Source organism: Poecilia formosa, unplaced genomic scaffold, assembly GCF_000485575.1.
Source record: "Poecilia formosa unplaced genomic scaffold, Poecilia_formosa-5.1.2 Scaffold144, whole genome shotgun sequence".
NCBI lineage: Eukaryota > Metazoa > Chordata > Actinopteri > Cyprinodontiformes > Poeciliidae > Poecilia > Poecilia formosa.
The window spans coordinates 1519814-1541458 of record NW_006800083.1 but is presented as its reverse complement, the minus strand read 5'-3'; the positions used below and the strand labels follow the sequence as shown (position 1 = coordinate 1541458).

Genomic DNA, 21645 nt, shown 5'->3' with positions numbered 1-21645 from the left:
TATCATTCTCTTAAAAGCTCTGCGTCTGGCATGAATTGGAGGAAGTGGCTCCGACTTCCCGAGGAAATGTGGAGAGGAAACTCGGTGGGCTTTGACCTCTCTGGCTGCACCGGAGCCACAAGAAGACTCACCGGACAGAACCAGGGAGGGAGGGAGAGGAGACAAACTCTGCCCTTCATTGTAACCCAGAACAAGTGAGGAAGCAAGAAGCACTCAGAAAGATATTCGGTTCCAGGCGTAGGACGTTTCTGCGGTGGGTTTTGAGTGAAGATGAGGTTTCTCAGAGCTCTGAGCGCTTTGCTCTGCTGCTCGCTGTCCTCTCCACAGACACTGGATCCTGGTGGGAAAAATGTCTGCAAAGATTCAAGGTACGCTTCAGCTGTTGCTTTCCTACTTGGCGGCAGAACACACACGAGATTGTCTGACTTAGATGTTTTCAGCAATTCAGAGCTCATTCAAAAAATGTAGATGTTTTTGTAATATAATGTAAGGCGTTTAAAATTAATATTTTGGGCTTTTTTTTTTTTTTGCACTATTTCTAGCATTTTCTGTAGTTTAGGCTCTATTGATCATGTCTTGAATACTCAGGGACTCCCACAGTCCGGTCTGTTGCACTGGATGGCGTCAGCAGGGAAAAGAGTGCACTATACGTGAGTTTGAGAAGTCCAAAGTTAACTCTGAAGGTCTGAGGTTGTGTTGGATTGTTATTTATTCTCGTGCTGTGTGTGTGTGTGTGTTTATGTGTGTAGCCGTCTGTGAAGGCGAACAGGCGTGTCTTGAGAATGAGGTCTGTATATTTCCTGGAGTGTGTCGCTGCCCACCTGGCTTCTATGGAGCTCAGTGTAAAACAGGTGAGCTGCTGCAAACGATACTAGATGTTTGTCATCTTCTTAGCAACATGACAAAAGTCACGAGTCAAACAGGGCAGATGCTTTCGAAAATGATGTGATAAGTAATGGGGAAAGTGGATTTCTTGCTTTAAAATCAAGGGCCGTGTCTGTTAGAAGACCAGAACAGCTAAGGAAAATCTGCAGAAACACATTTGGATGGAAAAGATGCAAAAAAAACTGCATTGTGCAACTTCAGAAAAGAGTTAGAATAATAACAACTACTTTGTTTTATACTGGTATTTATTGAATATTTACCCCTTTCATTTTTCTTTTCCTTTGTTTTTGTCACACTAAAGATTCTTCCCATTATCACATGTTTTATTATCAGACAAAGATAATCCGAGTAATTGCAAAGAGCTGCTTTTAAATGGTGCTTTTATTTATTAGGTGAAAATCTGTGTAAACCAAGCTGAGCCTCTGTGATTGTCCTAACTGGCTGTGCCATCAAGCCCATTAGTTTTATTGGCATTGACTCTTTTACATCACTGGAGAGGATTGTTTTGATTACTGATCAACAAATCACCAAAGTAGAAACAGCTGGACAACATGAAATAGACTAAAAATATTTAAAAGCCACTGGCACCAATGAGTTTGTAAAGGGTGACAAAGAAATTCCCCATTTGAACCATTCTCCACAAATAAACAAGGTAAAGTCTACCACCATCAAAGTGTCAAAAAGTGGCCTAATCAAAGTCTGGATTTAAATCTGATTGAGATTATGCCACATGGCCTTAAATAGGGCATTCCTTCTTAAATTAATTGAACATTTAACTAAATCGCAGGGGGAAAGTAGCATTTTGAGTTTACTCAGGAGTCGTCGTAGTCTCGCATTAAAGCTCGCCTGATGATCCGTAGCATTCAAATGAAGAGGTCTTCCATCTGCTTTGTAAATAACCCCTGTTTTGTTTTAAACACAAGAGTGTCCTCTGGCGTTTTGGGCCCCAGACTGCCGGCAGGTGTGTCCGTGCCACCCCCATGGCCGCTGTAATGCTGTCACCGGCGAGTGTACGTGCTACCCCACCCGCTGGGGTCCCCTTTGCCAGAACACCTGCCAGTGCTCTGGCAACGGCCACTGCGACCGTGTCACTGGAAAATGCATCTGTGACAAAGGCTGGTGGTCCCAGATGTGCTCCAAACAATGCCAGTGCTCCAGCGGTGGCTCCGTGGACTCCAGCTGTGACCCACTAACAGGCCGCTGCCAGTGCCGCAGGGGCTACTGGGGCATGAAATGCCGGGCCACGTGCAACTGCAACCAGTCTACGTGTAACGAGCGGACCGGGGTTTGTGAGTGCGAGGCAGGCTCCTGGGGGCCCAGCTGTGACAAGAACTGTAAATGTGACCTCTCACACAGCAGCTGTGACCCGGCCTCTGGGCAGTGCCTCTGCCACCCGGGTTACATGGGGGCTTCATGCAGCCGTACTTGTGAAGCTGGGTACTATGGCAGCAGTTGTAAAATGAGGTAAAAGATGAATTTAGAGCCGTTTGTTTCCAGTGTTAAAACATCCCGTCGTCCTGACTTCCGACTCCTGCCTCTAGATGTGGTTTCTGTAAAGACAAGCGGCCTTGCTCGTCCACCGACGGTGCCTGTGTCGCCTGTGAACCGGGCCTGAACGGCACACGATGTGACCAGCCATGCGCTTCTGGTTTCTATGGAGAAGACTGCAAGGATAAGTGTCCGCGGTGCTGGAATAGTGAACGCTGTGATCCAAAAACCGGGAAATGTTGGAGATGTGACCCTGGATGGACCGGAAACAGGTTTGCAAGAGTTTTTGAGAGGGAAAAAAAAAGAATGGAAATAAGAGAAATCGAAAATAGATTATTAACTAGAAATCCAAGTTGTACAAATTGCATTATGTTGGTTTTGTCTCTGTTTTTTTATGTTTCTCGTTTAAAATCCCAATTAAATTATTTGTGGCTGTAATGTGGTTTTAGTTCCTGAATCTGTGCTGTTTCTTTTTTTGTGCTGTCCAGGTGTGAGGAGCCCTGCTCAGGCGGGACATACGGGGACGCCTGCCGCTTCCTGTGTAGTCCCTGTTTCCATGGTAACTGTCATCACGTGACAGGAAGATGTGTCTGTCAGCCAGGTTTTCAAGGAGAAAGGTAAACTATAAAATCCACACTCTGAATATAGATTGTTTTTTTTTCTAGAAATAAATTTATGACTCCGTATAGTAATAACCGTCCACATAACCGTTTTTATCAGAAATGGCAAATTATTTACATCTTCTTTTAAGAATTTAAATTTAAATTGGGGGTAATGGTGGTAGGAGTTTGTCTCCCAAGTCTGTCAGACTATCCAGTAGCTCGCTTCCATCAGCGTGTGAATGTGTGTGTGAATGACTGAATGTAGTGTGAAGCGCTTTGGACTCCTCTGGACTTGATAAGGCGCACATTTACCAATTTTTTACTCTGAAAAAAATGTAATGTTTACTCTGAAAAATAATGGATAGTGAATGAATAATCTATGTTGTGGTGCGTAACAATGAAAATGTCATTCTGCAGTAATGAAGCGATTACTGGCTTACTGGTTCTTAATTTGACCGCTGCAAAAGCAGTTGATTCATCAAAAAATTTCCTGGCAACATTTCGAAATTCTTCATTTACCAGCAGGATAAAGATCTAAAGGCTTAGTAATAGTATAATAAAGCAACTTTCTATTAGCCAATAGAAGGTTGGAGTGGAAGTCTTTGTGTACTACTGACAGGCAATTACCACAACAGACTTCACTGGTATAAATGTAATATTATATGGACAATCTAATGGACATGTCTATTTGCATAAGTAAAACGTCTTTATAAACACAGTTCGTTAGAGTGTATTATTATTGTCTACATGTTCAATTCATTTATTCATATTTTGCTCAAAGCTTAAACTTCTGTCCGCTCAAACTGGATCTGATCATCTTCATTTCTACCTACAGTGATATTTATGGCTGGGTTCAGATGAAATACCAAACAATTATTCATGCTAACAGCTGGAAAGTGGGAGCTCATCAAGAAAAACAACAAACATCTCGTTTCACACGCTAACCAATTTTATTAACATCTCCGTGTTGTTCAGCAAGCATCAAATTACCACATAAATCATTGTCGTAGTTTAAAGCAGTGCTCTGAGTGTCGCTGTCGTTTCCAGCTGCAACAACACCTGCCCCGCTCCGCTGTTTGGCCTCAACTGTTCGTCCGTCTGTGACTGTGGTGAAGGAGTGGGCTGCCACCCCGTCACTGGTGCTTGCCCCTACAGTATGTCCACCCGCCTGCTGGATCTTTGTTTCATGATGCAAGTGTTTCCTTTTAAGCTTAAAGGATCTCCAATGTTGCGTGTCCACCAGGTGGTCGAGGTGCTGTGCTCGCAGGCGTGCTGGTTCCCTTGTTCCTGCTGTTTTTTGCTGTGCTGTGTTGCTGCCTGTGTTGCGGAGGAGGTCCCGCTGACAACAAAACCAGGTCTGTTCCTCCTTACATTCATAATATTACTGGTTTAAGTCGTCGTGTCCAAATCTAACAATTTCGAAGGGTTAGTATCAGAGACATTATCTAAATTCCTTGATAACTTAAAAAAAAAAGTTAATATGTTTATTTACTAGTTAAAATAAAAGTATTACGTAGTTTATGTTGAGCAATATTCAGTGCATTTAATAATTATAATTCTCATTTGGGGAAAATGTCTCCCCCTTCTGGCAATAAGAATAATTGCACAAATCTTCTCACGTAAGTTGATGCTTTCCTTTTGACGACATAAATTACGTTGCTTTTCACTAATAATCAGCCTACTGATCATGTGGGAAAACTATTACAAGTTGTGTTAAATTTGAATTTATATATCTTATAATTGACAGTGCATATTAATCAATATGAGTACATTAAAACAACCATGTAACCATGTCTCTGCTTACAAAGATATAAACTGACATTTAGGGGCTAAAAACAGCATAAAAGCTCCTGACCCTTTCATTTTAACTCCCTGCTGTCTTCCTCCTGTTGTGGCAGTGCGGCTGTGACTGACGGCAGCATGTTGGTCAGGATGAAATATCACGTCTACAGCGTCCTGGCGAACATCGGCGCTGCCCTCCCCTGTATGTCGGACTGGTCCTCCGGCCTGCCTCGAGTCACTGGTCAGTACCAACTCAAAGTGTTTTTCCTGCACCAGTTGTTCCCGCAAAGTCTACATTTAGCTGTTTATTGGACTTTTCCTGCTGCTTTTACTCACACTTGCAGGAATTTTTATTGGCTGACAGCTCACAAAGAGTGGCGAAGAGAATGTGATGAAGGAAATGAAAGAAAAAGAGCTAGAAAAGACGTGGGCCAATCATAATTCATCATTACAGCAATAGTATCGCAACGGCACACTTTTCCTGACACAATGCAGACCTGTTTCCAGTTGACTGAACAGTGCTGAGTGAGAAGTTGCTTGTGAAGTTGTGTTATAACGAAACTCTGCTTCTTCACAACGTTCCCCCTGACCTGTCTGCTGCGTTCTTTGGTTTTCATTAATTGCTCCTGGGTCCCTAACGCAAGTTAACAAATCTCAGAGGCTTTCACAGAACATCTGGGTTTATACTGAGATAAAATGACAGACAGGAGGACTCTGTTTATTCACTGACTACTGAAAGCACTTGGTTTCATTTAATTTTATTCAGGAAAATCAACGCAAAGGAAGCAAATTAGTGAATTTGTGTCATTTTCCTTCCATTTGACAAACATGCACTGCTTTATGTTGTTCTATCTATAAAACCAAAATAAAATACAGTTGCAGTTGTGCCTGTAATGTTACAAAATGTATGAAAGTTCAAGAAATATGACTTCTTTTTTCAAGCCGAATATATTTTAAGCTTTGTTTAGTTTTGACCTCATGTCTTGATTTGTTTCGGGTCTCTTTTGGTCAGTGTCTCACCACGACCCAGAGGTGACTTTCAACCACAGCTTCATCGAGCCTCCCTCTTCTGGCTGGGTCACCGAGGGGTCGTCCTTCGACAGTGACGAAGAGGAGGGCGAGGCTCTCTACTGCGTTCCTCCGAGAGAAGGTAGGAGCTCAAACTCGGCACAGGAGCAGCGGCTTTACAACAGCGTCTTCTATAAACGTCCTCTTGTGTTTCCGTGGCGCAGACATCCCGGCCGTGGCGGGCGGGGAGTTCCAGGAGATGAGCTCCAAGTGCAACATGTTCCTGGACCCGTCCGGGTTCAGCAGCGAGGACATTGCTTCGTCCTTCAACATCCCTCGCACCTCCAGCAACGCCAAGTCCAAGAGGCCGTCCGTGTCATTTGCAGAGGGGACGCGCTTTAGTCCTAAGGAGAGGCGTGGGTCAGGTCAGGACCCTGGTGCTCCTCCGCGTAACAAAGCGAAGACCCCCTGGGGGGTTCTGATGCTGTCCGCCCTCCAAAGTCAGGGAGGGACAGCTAGGACTGGGGAGGAAGATGGAGCTGAGGAAGAGGAGAGGGACGATGCGGAAGAGGGTCAAGCAATGGAGACGCAAGAGTCGAGCTGTGAGGTGCTGGAGCAGGAAGCAGACAGAAGCCCGAATTTACAAGTCCCTGGGACGTCAGGGCGAAGGCGGACCATGTCCAACACAGCTGCTCATAAAGGAACCCCGCTGCTCAACGCTGAGGCTGAGGCGGGGGCTCTTCACAAGGTTACCACGGTGTATGTGACAGTCGGTAAGGCTGGCAGGCCTGTGACAAAAACAGAGCCGAGCTCTGAAGGACCGGTCCAGGCTATGCTGCGCAGACTCGGCAGTCTGCAGAGACAAAAGGAGCAGGACGGCGGGAGATCCAAGTCGAAGCCAGCCGAGGGCATCACCAAACCGCCGAGGAGGAAGCTGGGAGCTCGGGCCGCCGTGTGGGAGCAGGGAGGGCCGTCAGGAGGCGAGGCTAAGCCAGTCAGGCGGAAGAACGCCTCCAGCGGCATTTCGGAGGCTCCTCCATCAGAGGGAAACACGCCAAAACGGCCCCTGTCGTCGATCCTGAAGAGCGTCCCAGAAGTGGCCGTCGGCGGGTCAGGTCTGAGGGCCATGCAGGGTGTGGATGCAGCTGCAGGGCAAACAGAGTGCAGCTATCTGACAGTGGGACCAACGGGAGAGACGACTCAGGCCATCACCAACCAGGGAGCAGCAAACGACGAACCCTGCTATGAAAACATCTTAATCTCACAACCATAACTCAAGAGACACCGAGTCAGCAGGTCTGATCTTGATGCAACCGGTTCATTCCTCTGCAGTGACGTTCCAGACCGAAGCTACAGCTTTTGGGATGATGGTGCTTTAGCAGACAAACGTACAGAAGTGCAGTTTACATGATGACACATGTCTTAAAGATTGCAATCTGTTTATGTCCGATTAATGTTTAGATATTTATGCAGAGTATGAAAACAGATACCATGAAACATGTCAGAGCAAGAGGCAAGAGGTCATGTTGTTTGGCACGACGAGTCGTCATTCGCAGATTGAGTCGCAGGGAACCGAAACTGGACGGTTTGTAGAATCGTGTGGAAAAAATAAGACATCCCACTGAATGGCGTGGGGTGTCCTGATTTTTTTTTTGTAGCAGATTTCTTGTAGATTTCTGTTACATAATGACACAGAAGAAAGAAAGCTGAACTTGTAAACATGTTTCCACATCCACAAGTTTTAATGTCAACATTCCCTGAAACAGGAAACCACCGAGCATGAAGCACTGCTGTTCAGCAATAACATCTCTTAAGTTTATTGTGTTTTATTCACGCCACAAAGTCAAAGTTACAGATAGGAAACACGAAGAAAAAATAAAATAAAATAAAAGATTTAGTACACAGTTGTAGTTGTTTTAAACCAGAATGTAGTGTTAGGTCTTTTCTATCTTTTACCATCTGAACCGAGTCTGCTCGGTGTTTGATAAAGTCGATCAGCTGACACTGTAAACACACAAGCTAGCCACTCAGAAAATCAGCCGTCTGAACTTTGACCGTTTGGACTTTCTCTGACTGCTGAAGTTTTATTAGCTTTTTTATGACTTTTATTAGCTATGCTGCCAAAGTTTCGTGAACTTTTCACAACCAGCACAGACGGTTTCTGTGAAAATGATTCATCCGTGACACATTATTTTAAACTCACATGACACACACAAATAAAAAGTAGTAAGAAAATGTTAGAACTACTTCTTCTCTGCTCCGGATGGGTCTGGACAGCCGAGCCAGTACTTGGCGATGGATCTGGGGTATGGAGGCATAGCAGGGTCAACTCTCTTGGTCCTGAGGTCAACTCTGTAGTATTTATCTAGAAAACAAAAACAAGCCAGTCATTTTCTTCCGGAAACTCTCAAAACTATTTCACAAGAGGCATCACTGCGTCAGGGAGCTTCATCCTGGTAGATATCTTAAAGATGTACGGCAGGACTTTATTTTTGTTGGGTTATGTCACATAAAAAAGTAAGAGATAAACCTTGTGGTTAGAAGCACGTGGAAAGTATCACACAGCAAGTGATCATAAAGAGGAACTGCCGTGATTTAAGCCATTTCCGTTTTTGTCATGAGGACAAATAAAGAGCATGTGAAACTGGTTACTATAATAAGTCTTCCAGAGAGGTGGAAGGATAATAAAACTAATTTCCAACTAAATGTGCAGTAAAACTCAGACTTTTCATCTGTTAAAGTGTGAAAATCTTTGTGTCTTTTTAATGTCACGAGTTTCTGATGCAAACTGGTTTGGCTTAAATAAGGAGCTGATCTTAAACGTGACTGATTTCAAACTTTTTTTGAAATAAATAACCTGTTTAGCCTTTACTTTTGTAGCAGGTAGGTATTACAGTTCAGGGAGGATGGAAACAACTGGTTTAACTTTTGTTGCATATGTTTGGTTTTTAGACCAAATTCATCTCTTTTATTGTCGAGTAATGTAAAAAAAAAAAAAGTATGTGATTGGATCCCATCTCCCATGATGCTTTGCCTGATAGGCAGCTTAAGACGAGATGAGGTCTTTGTTTTTACTTTTTCATCATTATGAAAAAGTGGTACTGTTTATCGTTTTCTTCAGCTTCACAATGACATGCAAGATTTTGTCGATCAGTAACATAAAACTGACCACAAACCAAAAATTGTCATATTTGGTTTTAGTGTGAGAAAAGGCTGATAAAGGCTGAAGGTTGAATACATTCTAGTACAGTAAAATTTGAACATCTGAATTATGAACATATTACCTAAATTTACTATGAGTTTAAATGATTATGTATTACCATTTACCTGCTTTAAAGAAGTACACACTCTGGATGGGCATTTCCCCCTGGAAGAATCGATCGTTCCTGGTGTCGTAGTTGCCTCTGTTGTTCTGGTTGTAACGGTCCCAGTCCTGGTCCCACCTTCTGTTCTGGTCCCAGTCCTGATTCCATCGTCTGTCCAGGTCCCAGTCCCGGCCCAGCCTCTCCTCCATCTCCATCCTCCTCTCTGCCAATCTCAGACCCATTTCCATGCCCCTCTCAGCGAACCCCTGGCCCATGCTCATGCCCCGCTCGGCCATGGACCCCCAGGAAGGAGAGCGGTTCTGTCGCCTACGACCTCTCTGCCACCCATTCTGCTGGTACTGCTGCCCCCACTGCTGGTCGGGCCGCATCGACGACCTCAAAGGAGCGATGTAGATCCTGCCTGTCATGGCAGCATCCACTGGAGACTTGAGGCCTTTCCAGTCTTTGTTGATGAAGTGATGCTTGTCGTGATGCTGAGGCACTGCAGAAGATCAGAGTCATCAGCAAGCAGACAAGCTTCTTCCTCTACAAAGCGTAGACAGAGCCTTGAAACAGTTTTCCCACCCTTTGAACTTTCCCACGTTTATTTTCAAACTACAACCGTTATTTCCCAGTCTTCTTTGCAAAGTTGCTCAAGAATAGACAGATTGGAAAACGATTGTCAATTGGATCTTGTACTTCACAGTCATCAAAGTACTTTAAGTCGGAGTCACATTGGCACATTATGTCAGTTTGTGACATAAAATCGTCTTAAAATACGTAAAAAACGTGAAAAAGTTTAAGCTGTTGGAATGCTCTTGCTAAACTTACAGTCAGAGTAAAGTTCGCTGAAGAAACGCTCATAATTGCTGTAGTACAGATCTGTGTAACGCCTGAACAGCGTGGATGGAGACCTCTCGGACATGGTGGCACACTCCTCATGGGAGGGTTGGTGCAAAAACTCGTACACATAGTACTGGTCACCTGGATGAAACCACAGCATAAAAATGGTCAAGCATCTAAGAAGCTTCTAATCACCTTTAAAACAGAAGAAAATACCAAAGATACAACAGTAAGATCTGGAAAAATACCTTTGAAGAAGTAAACTTTCTCTTTTCCATGGTGGCTGTGAGCAGGAAGGGCAAACGCTGCATCCACGTGGTCAGGAATCTTGTCAAAGCCAACGCTGATGTCCCGCGGATAATCGTCCTCCAGGACACCGTCATCAAACCTCCAGTACTTGTTTCCCTGATGACCGTTTTAATCAGCACAAACATTAGAAACCAGAGGATGATAAGAGTTTACCAGTTGATGTCTCCTTGCTGTCACCTTAAACATGTAGGTCTTCCCCTGACAGTTGATGCGAGTGAATGCAGCGTCGATTGGCCCGCTGATGCCCCACACATCTTTTATCAGCTTTGGGTAACCGGGAAGAACCGACTTCTGGTCCATCTCAAAGAAGTACTCCCCTGGAAAGCAGAAAGCTCACAATCACAACCAAGCCAGAGTGATGGTGATTCGATGGATGTTGTTGGAGTTGAAGACAAAGCACCTCTGAAGGCGTAGATGGAGCCATTTTTAAGCTGCATGAAGGAGTCAAAAGGCCTCCCACTGCAGACCTGAGCGTCCGGGTCAGGAGCTGCTGTGGTGACGCCAACAGTGGTGGTGGCCGCTGTGGTAGCTGCTGTGGTTTTGGGAGCAGTGGTGGTGGCTGAAGGAGCCTGAGGAGCTCCAGTCGTGGCAGCGAGCTCACTTTCAGGACTCAGTCTTTGATTCACCAGCCGTGGAGGTTTTGTCATTTTCAGATTGGTCTCTGGAGGTCGATGCGTTCTTTGGTTGAAGTCTGAGACGGGAGGCTGGGTGGACGCAACATTGGCGAGACCTTTTGGGGTTGGAGTGGTGCTTCCAAACAAATCATCATCGTCATCGTCCTCTGCAAACACAAATGTGTCGCCACGAGCTGAGGGGACACGAGGAATGTTAACAGCAGAGCTTATGTGGGGATTTTGAGCAGAGACTGTATAAAATATGCAGGGTATTGTTTGGAGCGAATGGGCGGTGGGGGTTCTTACTCGTCATGCCACAGACGGCCTCATAGTCAGAGCAGCAGCTTTTGTAATACTTGCACATGGAGTCACACTGGCACGTCCTCTGAGCCTGAAAGCCGTTTTCACATCGGTCCAGACAGGACTCTTTGGATAAAACGACGCACTTCGTTCAGTTTGTCTCTCTGAGCTGATTCTGGTCGTTAGCGACTCTCCCAGACAAATTCATTTCCTCTGGTTCTTGATTAGATTTTATTTGATTGTAGTTCCCATGGGACTTTGACAGAACAGCACGAGGCAAAAAAAATCAAGTTTTCCCAATTATACCGAGATGAACCGTGATTAGTTGGATGCTCCTTCGTTAATTACAGTAATTACTCGCGGGGAGGTCAGTTCTTGGAACAATCAAAGTACAGGATTGTAGGATTGCATTCAGGCAACATTGTGAGACGCATTGCAGCTATTCGATTTATTTTAGTCAAACTGTTATTCATGGCAAAAACTCTATGGGCAAATTATTGGCTTTCTGGATGCCAGGCACAAACTTCAGTGTTTTTTGATGGTTAAAGTGATAGATTAATATTAAATAAGTGAATCGTTAAGTGGAATAAAAAGGATTTGTTGTTTTGACAACCTGAAAAGTGTTTTGTGCATTTGTTTTCAGTTTCCTTTACTCTGGTTCCACTGAATAAAATCCAGTGCAACCAGCTGCCTTCAGAAGTTTAAGATTTTATGGCTCTAATGGCCTTTGATGATGGTGACCAAACAGAAAATGGGACAAAGAGAAGGGGAAACATTCAGCAAATGTCTAAGATCAGGAATCAAAAACTGGACAGCTGTGTCAAGGACTTTTCACCTCATAAACTGTATCTGCACAACACACCGCCTCAATCTGTGTGTGATTTAACAGACATTAGTGAACAAACAGCACAGAAATAAAGGTATGAAGAAGTTTAAAGTTTATAAAACAGACTCCAGACTTTGAAGCATCTTACAGAGAACTGTTCAATCGATCACCTGAAAATAAAAAGAGTGCAGCACAGCAGTGAAGCTACAAAACCAATAAATAATCTTTATCTGAAGTAACAGGAGAGGCAATGAGAGCAATACTCAAAATTATGAACTTGTATCCTGAATTGAATGTAAAACGGTGTGATGGAAAACTGACACGGTGAATCCCATAAGTGACATAATGAAACATGGTGGTGGCAGCATCATGCTGTGTATGGATGCTTGTATGTGTGATGGATGTGAAATTGTGGCGGTATTTCACCTTCAAACAGAGCAAGAGCTTCCAGTAAAGCAGCCAGAGCACCAACACGGTGGTAAAGACCAAAACATATTGATGTGTTAGAATGGATCAGTGAAAGTCCAGATTTAAATACTGCAGAGAATCTGTGGCAGGACTTGAAAATGAATGTCTACAGAAGCTCTTCATGCAGTCTGACCGAGTTAGTGTTTTAAAAAGAAGAATTTTAGTTTCTAAACACCACCAAACCCTTACAGCTGCTACAGCGCCAGGTGGTTCTACCAAATATACACTCTGCATGGTTGAAGACAAATGCAGGCCACACTTTTCAGTTTTATTTTATTTTTTTTATCATTGAAACATTCTGAAAAACACATTTCATTTACACCTTCTTTTACAGTTATGTACTGCTTTTACTTGGTATTTCATAGAAAATTTATTTGACCAAATTAAAGTGAAAAATTTGAAAAACAAAAAAAAATCAAGTCATGAATACAAGCTGCTAAGTTATTTTACTGCAGTTTTGTTTTTATCAGGCAAATTGTTATCTAATGCAAGATCAATGTGAGATGATTACTTGTTATTTTACTTCTTAATATAAGATCTATTTCTCTTTCTACTGATATCTTTAAATAATTGACACTGATCTCGACAAATTATTCCCTATTTAAACGTTTATTAATTTACCTTTAGAGTTATGCCATGTATGGATTTAAAAAGCAGGCTTCTGACCAGATCAAAGTTAATTAATTAGTCCATCAAGTTCAGAATAAACAGAATGATTCCAAAAATATTTTCCGTTTCACTACCAGGACAAGCAAAACGTTAGTAACAACAGCAGCAAAAGAGTTTGACCCTGAAAATAACAAATCTTATAGGCTAATTAAGGTGAAAAAGAAGTTGTTTCTGAAATGGAAAATACTTTTAGCTTGATTTTTACTGCATCACTCACCGGTGAAGATCTCCTCAGCGAAGGCCTTGGCGCTCAGCAAGAGCAGGAGGATCAAACACAACTTCATGCTGCCTCTGTTCTGCCAGCAGACAGACTGAGGAGGTAATGATAAACCATGCGCTCCGGTTATTGGAAACATGTGTCAGTCACCCCTCTTCCCTCTGTTTACTTTAACCTCGTTTGCTCACAAGCAACCAAGCCTGGATGGGAAAAGAAAGGAATCAATAAAGAACAAAACGTTGGATAAATCTGACCCTCTGCCTCTGTTGCATGGTGGGAAGTTGGGAAACACATTTCTGACACAATATCAAGTCATTTTATATCTGTAACCCTTCAAGAAATTCAATGCATTTGCCCTCAGAAGTTATGATTTGAAGTTAACAAATAAAGTCTACCTATGAGAAATATAATCTCTGCATAAATCCATCTGGTCATTTGAAGGCCTCAGAAGTTTAAGGAACATTACTTTTCACAAATTCACTTTTTTTGATATATAGAGTAAATGGAGGCAGTTAAACCAAATCAGTGGGCATGTTGTTTATTTGACATATTTTACTGTAGATCATGATTAGAGGATGGCTGAGTTTGTCATTTAAGGCTCCCTGGAGAACTAATTAAGGTTTTTTGCACCTCTCTGTTTAAACAGGAAACTTAATTCAATAGAGCTGTCACAAATGACAAAATGCAAAACCAAACAACTTTGTTATTAATACTGAGTAAAAATGTTGGCTTTTCTCAACCTCTGAAATTTAACGCCTGTCTGAGCACAATGTCATGGCTGTAGAAGGGAAAACAAAAAACGAAAGGTCCAAGCATTCAGTCAGAAAACTGGAAACAATGTGGTTGAAACAAGGATATTGACAACAATAGAAATGGAGAACATATTCCTCAAATACAGGAAACATAGCTTTGGACTAAACTGTATGAAAGAAAGTTGATTTAGTGATCTACACTAAGCATATTTAAAATCTAAATCCTAAAAGAAATCACAAAGACAATAACTTATTTACTGGGTAACTGAATTTAGATCATATTTATTAATGAATTTTATATCTGGAATTGGCAATTGGAATAAAAGTAATTCAAGCAATTCTCTACATGACATGAAGTCCTATGTGACTATAGGAAAAAATTAGAATAGAAATGCCCTTTGTAATAATAATAAAAAAATATTCCCAGTGTGTTTTATTGTAATCGTTAATTTAAGTTACTAATTACTTTAAGCTAAATTTAACTGAATTTATTCCTTAGTTTTCTTCAGTTTCTTACGCTTAGATGTTTTTCTCTGTTCCCCCAGCAGGGGGCCTGCAGTGTTTACAGCACAGGGGACTCCGTTCGCTGTGCGCATGCTCTGACCGACTATATTGAAGGTGGAAGAGAGGAGGATGGAGACCCAGCGGCCGAGCGTTTATTTACCCCAACCTCTCGGTAGAGTGACGGTCTAAAATTAATTGAATGATGCGAATCGTGTTGAATTACTCTAAAGAAGCGTTGTTGTTGATAATTGCGCTCCATTAGGCCTTTACAGGGCCCTGGTTGCTGTGGAAACGAGGACTATGACAGCTACAATCATCCTTTGTCTCCACTGAATGAGGAAACACACAACAGTTCTTTCTTCGTGAGAAAAGAAAGAGCCTTTTCTTCCTAGCATTTAATTTTTTTTTTTGGTTCACTGAGCTTCAGTTTTTGCTTGTTTGAAGAAAAAAACAACAACAAAGAATTATCAATGGAGGACAGAGCTGTAGACTAAACATCCGCGGAGTTCAAGATCAGCTTAAGAAAACAGCAGAGTGCATGTGATGCAATGTGGTGAAAGCCGTCAGGTGTTATTTGTGGTAGTGTTCTCTTGACTCCGTTTTCGCTTTAATGTGGCGCTGTGTGATATCTTCAGCATCAGCCTGAACCAGAGGCCTGTGTAAACAGCTGCAGGCCAGGACCTCCCTCTGTATCCCAGTCAGTAGATGCTCTTGTCTTTGACGCTCTTCCTGTTTAGGCTCCATCAACGTCTCTCCATCATGTTCAGCTCAGACAGACTCACTGTCCCGGACTATGTCAGCCGGCTGCAGAGAGGGAGGAGCGGCTCCGGCTGCGAGCCCAAGCCGGTCTCCCCGGGCCTCAGCGCCGACGTCCAGGCCGTCCTCAAGGACTCCCTCCCTGCCCTGCGCGAAGCCATCAGGAACCTCAAGGCAGCCAAGGAAAACTCTGATTCAGACGAAACCCGCAGGGCCGTGGCGGAGATTTATCAGCTGGTGGAGGAAGCCTGGGTGCTCCCCACTGTGGGGCGTCAGGTGGCCGAGGAGATCTGCAACAGGATCCGGCTGGATGGAGGCCTGGAGCTGCTGCTTCAGCTGCAGCAGACATCAGCTGTGGAGATCATCTATGAGTCTGCAAAGCTGCTGGAGCAGATCCTGATCTCAGAGAACAGGTACGGTCTCTGTGAGAGACTGAAAAGGAAGTTTAACCCAACAATTCACACTTACACTGTCAGAACAGTTTTTGATACTGTTAATTAATAATACAGAATAAAATCTTGAGATTATGCTGACTAGTTTTAATATGCTTATTTTGCTCAAAGTCTAAGAACTAAACTGAAAGTCAAACATTTCAGTGTTTATCTAGAGTCCCCAAAGTGATCCTCGAGGGCCGGCATCCTGTATGTTTTAGTCCTCTCCCTGATGGTAGCAACAACCTTTGCAGCATGTCATTGTTCTTCTTAGGCCTTCTAATGAGCCATCATTTGATCCAGGTGTGGTTAAACCAGGGAGAAAACTAAAACATGCAGGATGCCGGCCCTCCAGGACCCACTTTGGGAACCACTGATCGAGACGTTGTATTTTTCCGGGCATTGATTTGGTTTGTAACCATAGTTCAGATCTATTGAATAGGTTGAGGTCTGTGTTTTGTGTTAACCATTACAGAGTCTTAATGTATTCTGCTTTATTCATTTAAATCCAGGTTTTAATCTGTGGTTGGGGTCTTTGTCCTATTGTAGCATCCATGCATGTCCCAATTTCAACCATTAATCTGTGGTTTCAGGTATCCCCCTTCTTTAGTATACCACACATTTTATCACGTTTGTTTGCAAACTTCACCTTTTTCAATGTTTGTCGGCTCTAACCACTTTCACCAGAGTGCCATTGGATAGTCCCTTTGGGCAGCTGCTAGTACCAGTGCTTAAGGATGTTAATTTCTGATCCAGAGGCTTATTTTTTGATCAAGAAAAAAATAACTGATTTGACAACCAGTTAGCGCCTTCCCTCTTTTTATTGATCTGAGGTCCATGTTGGTGTTAACCTGGGTTAACATCAGTGGACAGTTACACTGGTGTTTCTGCAGTGTCCAGTTCCTTGGTGATTCCTAGGCTGTTCCTAAACATCACAACTAAATTTCTTACATATAAATTTAACAGTTGGATTAGGTGGTTATTTCTTTGACACATATGTCTTGACGGGTTAATGTGAGACCTCAGCGTTATTGAACATGTGTACACTGTATCGTGGCTCAAACGCATCATAAAAACCAAAAGTTTATATTACAGTAACGTCCATGATGAGTGGATGTAAACCTCTCATTGGGACTATATGTTTGGGAAAGGAAGCATGGTTTGCAATTAGATTTGACAACCAGTTAGCGCCTTCCCTCTTTTTATTGATCGTTCTCTTATCCCTCTCTTGACAGGGACTATGTAGCACGCATTGGTCTGGGGGTCATCCTTAACCTGACTCGACAGCAGGACGATGCCCAGCTGGCTCGCAGCGTCTCTGGCATCCTGGAGCACATGTTCAAACACACCGAGGAGACGTCTGTCCAGCTCATCTCCAATGGCGCCTTGGACGCCCTCCTCTTCTGGTGCCGGGGCACGGACCCCACCGTGCTGCGTCACTGTGCCGTGGCGTTGGCTAACTGCGCAATGTATGGGGGCCACCGGTGTCAGCGTTTGATGATTGAGAAGCAGGCGGCAGAGTGGCTTTTCCCTCTGGCATTTTCCAAAGAAGACGAGCTCATCCGCTTCCACGCCTGCCTGGCAGTGACGGTGTTGGCTGCGAACAGGGAGATCGAGAAAGAGGTGGTGAGGTCCGGAACACTGGAGCTGGTGGAGCCGTTCATCGCCTCTTTGGATCCGGATGACTTCGCCCGCTGCTTATTGGACAGTGCGGACTGCATGCAGGGAAAGACGGCATCTGACCTTCAGCACCTTTTGCCATTACTAGACGGCACAAGAGTGGAGGGGAAGTGTATTGCAGCCTTTTATCTCTGTGTTGAGACCAGTATCAAGTCCCGCCAGCGCAACACCAAGGTACAATCACTCCAGCTGACATAATCCTCAGATAATACCAGTGTGCGAGTCTAGTTTTTCTTTTTTACTACATACTTATTTTCTCCTTTTTAAGATATTCCAAGAGATCGGTGCAGTGCAGAGCCTTAAAAGAATCGTCATGTACTCCAGCAATGGGACGGCCTCCAGTCTCGCCAAGAGGGCCCTGAGTATGATGGGAGAGGAAGTCCCAAAGCGAATCTTGTCTTGTGTGCCCAACTGGAAGACCTGCGAGGTGCAGACATGGCTGCAGCAGGTTGGCTTCAGTGCCTTCAGCGACCGCTTTCAGGTAGGTCTAAGAAAAACCAAGAAGGACTTCAGATGAATACAGTTTCCTTCACTGGGAAAAGATAGTGACAAAATCTCCATTTCACAGCCTCTGGTCGTTCTATTTGACAGGCGCACCAACAGCAAAGTTTTTGTAAACAAAAATGGCAAGCAGGGTATTTTTTTCCTTGCATTTCAGGAGTATAAAATCCTTTGTGTCAGTATGTCACTCAAAACCGCAATGAAATACATGGAAGTCTGTTATTGCGGGATGACATAATAAGAAAGTGTTTAGTTTGTATGTTTATGTTTCTAAAGACACATTAAACTCACCTTGAGCTTGTAAGTTCCTCTCTGTCCTGATGTGTCTTATAGGAGCTTCAGGTGGATGGAGATCTCCTGCTGAACATCACAGATGAAGATTTAAGCTCTGATCTCAACATGGCTGCAGGTCTCACCCGCAAGAGGCAAGAAGATCAGACCAGTTCTCAACACAAGCCTGATGTAAAATGTCACTGGTCTGAAACAAACAAATGCTTTGTGTCTTCATCCAGGTTTCTGAGAGACTTGCGTGTGCTGAAGACCTACGCCGACTACTCCACATGTGACCCTAACAACATGGCTGACTGGTTGGCTGAGGTGGATCCCCGTTTTCGACAGTACACCTATGGCCTGGTCCAATCGGGAGTGGACCGCAACAACGTGGAGAACCTGACTGACCAGCAGCTGCAGCACGACTGCCACATTAATAACGGAGTCCACCGAGCGAAGATACTGTCCGCCGCCAGCAGGCCGTTAAAGCCGAGCCACACAGACGCCCAGCCTCCAGGCCCTGATGTGTTCATCAGCTACCGTCGGACCACTGGCTCCCAACTGGCCAGGTATAGCCCGATAGGGAATTTCCAAAAAATGTTCTCCCACATTATTAGACAACACATCAATTTGTTTGTTTTCCTCATCCTCCAGCCTTCTGAAGGTGCACCTGCAAGTCAGAGGATACAGTGTTTTTATAGATGTGGAGAAGTTGGAGGCGGGTAAATTTGAAGACAAACTAATCCAGAGCGTACAGAGGGCACGCAACTTCATCCTGGTTATGTCCGCCAACGCGCTCGACAAGTGCATGGGCGACACCGCCATGAAGGACTGGGTGCATAAGGTCAGGAGGAACATACAGCTCAACATAAACGTAGAAACATTTTCTAACTGGTGTAGATATGTTTGAGCGTCTAATGCAAAATTTGTTGTTTTTGTTACTTGAGATGTTTCTGTGAGGTGCAGTTGTTACTCTATTTGAAGACAATAGACATTTGGAATTGTATATTCCTTAAGATTATTAAATGGTGTCTGTTGAATAATTAGTTTAAAAAGGATTTTCTTACTGTATTAGTCTGGCACTCCAACAGTAACTCAGGCTTCTGACCGTGCAGCCATCATAGACTGCTTGTTTAATTTTGTCAAAGTCACTCTTTTTCCCTTATCATTTTATTCCACATTCTTATAACCAAAGTTGGGTCTTGCACCTTAAGGTTCCTCCTCCTGACACGAGTCGAAATAACAAATGTCTTATTTAAAACCAGGTTAATGTGATGCTGTTCTGTACATGCAAGTGATTTCACTCCTTTATGCATTTACACATTCAAAAGTAATATTTAAAGTGCTATTTATATTGCAGGAAATAGCCACGGCCCTGAGTGGTAAAAAGAACATTGTCCCCGTCACAGATAACTTCATGTGGCCTGACCCCACGTCTCTGCCAGAGGATATGAGAGCTATCCTCAACTTCAATGGCATTAAGTGAGTATTACTACACTTCCACTCAGGTAGCCTTACTATATCTTTTAAAACTGCTCACTCCAGGTTTTCTGTATGAATGAACCAGTTTGCTTGTGTTGCCCCTTGTCACAGATGGTCTCATGAATATCAGGAAGCTACAATTGAGAAAATCATCCGCTTTCTCAAAGGGCGCCACGACACAACTGACGCCCCAGACGAATCCAAAAGTCAGAAGAAGAAATAAGCCAATCCAAACATGACTATAAGACTGTTTGTGATGCCATCTTCCACATGCCTATTGAACAGCCTTCCCTGCTCTACCCGACAGCATGTGAAGTATGTGTTTAGCCCGCTTACACAAATCAGTGAGCAGATGAACTTATTCCTTGAACAATAAGACTTAAAAAGGGAACTCCGGACTGTGTGTAATTGAGTTCAAGTCGTTAATGTCATTCCTCACTAACTGCTGTATTGGTGTAATCACGTTCAGTATATGCCTTTTATATCTCAGGAAAATAAGCGATAGACCAGCTGTCATCCAGCAACATCGTCATCAATAGGAATTTCTGAAGGCTCTACCAACCCTTCAGTCTTAGTCAAGGTTATTGTATATGCACTTATTCTTTCTGTATCATGTATCAATAGTAATAAATAAATCCAGATCTCTAATACGACTCGCCTGTTTTAGCTTTCTGTTCATTATTTTTCAGAAGCAACTTCAGGTGTTTTGATCTAAGCTGCAGGCATGGCTTTGACAGTACACCTATGGCCTGGTCCAATCGGGAGTGGACCGCAACAACGTGGAGCCAATATTGTCTTGGTTAGCCAAGACAATATTAGAAACCCAAAAATAGGTGGAAAATGCATGTAGTGTTAAGCACAAGAATAGGCAGTTGTCAAATGTATTACAACTAAACTGTAAACCCTCTGCAATTTACAGCCTGAATTAACCTGTTCACATGGAGGGGAAAGGGGTTTTTCCTAGAGTTCATTTCATGACAGCAGTCGTCTGATGACTCAGTCAGGATGTTTTTATTGAGATAAATTATGTATTTCCTGTAAAATACCCAGAACAGTCAATCAGAGTTTACAGGCTAAGTGTGTTGCTCCATGAGTAGAAGACACTAATCTACTGTAACATTTTTAATTAGCACTATTTCTATGCACTTGTGGGCTTGACAATTAAAAGTGATCTTGTTTTCTGATCTTGCAGTAACTTTAACCTCTAGCGCCCCCTTTGTAAAAACAGGTGTATTAAATCTCTATGACATTTTTTGTCAGATAAATTTACATTTAATTTTTGATACTTTTACCCAAACAAAACACTTTTTTTATTTGTTTTGTTTACATCCTAAACAAGAAGGAAAAATTACAACTTTAGAAGAAGGAAAAATAAAACCATAGTGGGTCTAAAGGAAGATAAATAGTGCCTAGAAAAAACAACAACAAAAAAAACTCTTAAACCTGAAAAGCTTCACACTTCCCTTCAGGTTTGTCCAGGAGAGGATGTGGTTACCTGTGTGACTTCATAATTTCTTCAGAATGAACAAGAACATCCCAGGTCAACTCTGAAATGATAATTAGCTTTTAATGACCTCAACATAATTAAATTTGTGGCCAGGAGTATTTAGACCATAGATTTTTCATGTTCACTGTGATATGGCCACATTGGTATCAATACCCCACATATTTTTAATATACTGGGTATCATGTGGATTAATTGTAAGTTTTATAGCTCAATCGCTTCATTATATGTTATATCCAAATTATAGACATGTCCGGTTTCTAATATTCATAGTTCACAGTCCTTCTTAACCCTTATGAATGTCCAAATGGCAAAATTAACATAGTGGTCAAGCTTTAAATGGAACATGCAAAAACACAGACTGTAAGCAACTGGGATGGACAGATGGATAAACAAACTGATTGATAAATGAAAAATGAATGAACAGATAAAAGCTTTAAACAATGGGA

At 43.0% G+C, this 21645-nt stretch overlaps 3 protein-coding genes across 5 annotated transcripts; 2 read left to right on the top strand and 1 right to left on the bottom strand.

Annotated features, from left to right (window-relative positions):
* Positions 1 to 182: 182 nt before the first annotated feature.
* Positions 183 to 7634, top strand: scarf1 (scavenger receptor class F, member 1). The gene is made up of 11 exons (XM_007563079.2): positions 183 to 368; positions 589 to 650; positions 750 to 851; positions 1809 to 2349; positions 2427 to 2645; positions 2862 to 2990; positions 4023 to 4129; positions 4219 to 4330; positions 4874 to 4998; positions 5770 to 5907; positions 5990 to 7634. The coding sequence occupies exons 1-11, from the start codon at positions 271 to 273 to the stop codon at positions 7036 to 7038; spliced, it is 2682 nt and encodes an 893-aa protein (XP_007563141.1). The 5' UTR covers positions 183 to 270; the 3' UTR covers positions 7039 to 7634.
* Positions 7489 to 14429, bottom strand: vtna (vitronectin a). Of its 3 annotated transcripts, none has more exons than XM_007563081.2 (8): positions 13317 to 14429; positions 11143 to 11262; positions 10623 to 11030; positions 10400 to 10539; positions 10162 to 10318; positions 9902 to 10054; positions 9093 to 9572; positions 7489 to 8130 (listed from the first exon to the last, which is right to left on the bottom strand). In XM_007563081.2, the coding sequence occupies exons 1-8, from the start codon at positions 13453 to 13455 to the stop codon at positions 8009 to 8011; spliced, it is 1719 nt and encodes a 572-aa protein (XP_007563143.2). In that variant the 5' UTR covers positions 13456 to 14429; the 3' UTR covers positions 7489 to 8008. The 3 variants fall into 3 exon arrangements, with proteins under 3 accessions (XP_007563143.2, XP_016532437.1, XP_016532436.1); XM_016676951.1 differs by having other exon boundaries at positions 11143 to 11227; XM_016676950.1 differs by lacking the exon at positions 11143 to 11262.
* A 252-nt stretch (positions 14430 to 14681) lies between these two features.
* Positions 14682 to 20345, top strand: sarm1 (sterile alpha and TIR motif containing 1). The gene is made up of 8 exons (XM_007563078.2): positions 14682 to 15741; positions 16995 to 17613; positions 17708 to 17920; positions 18274 to 18365; positions 18453 to 18779; positions 18865 to 19054; positions 19571 to 19692; positions 19804 to 20345. The coding sequence occupies exons 1-8, from the start codon at positions 15278 to 15280 to the stop codon at positions 19913 to 19915; spliced, it is 2139 nt and encodes a 712-aa protein (XP_007563140.1). The 5' UTR covers positions 14682 to 15277; the 3' UTR covers positions 19916 to 20345.
* Positions 20346 to 21645: the final 1300 nt, after the last annotated feature.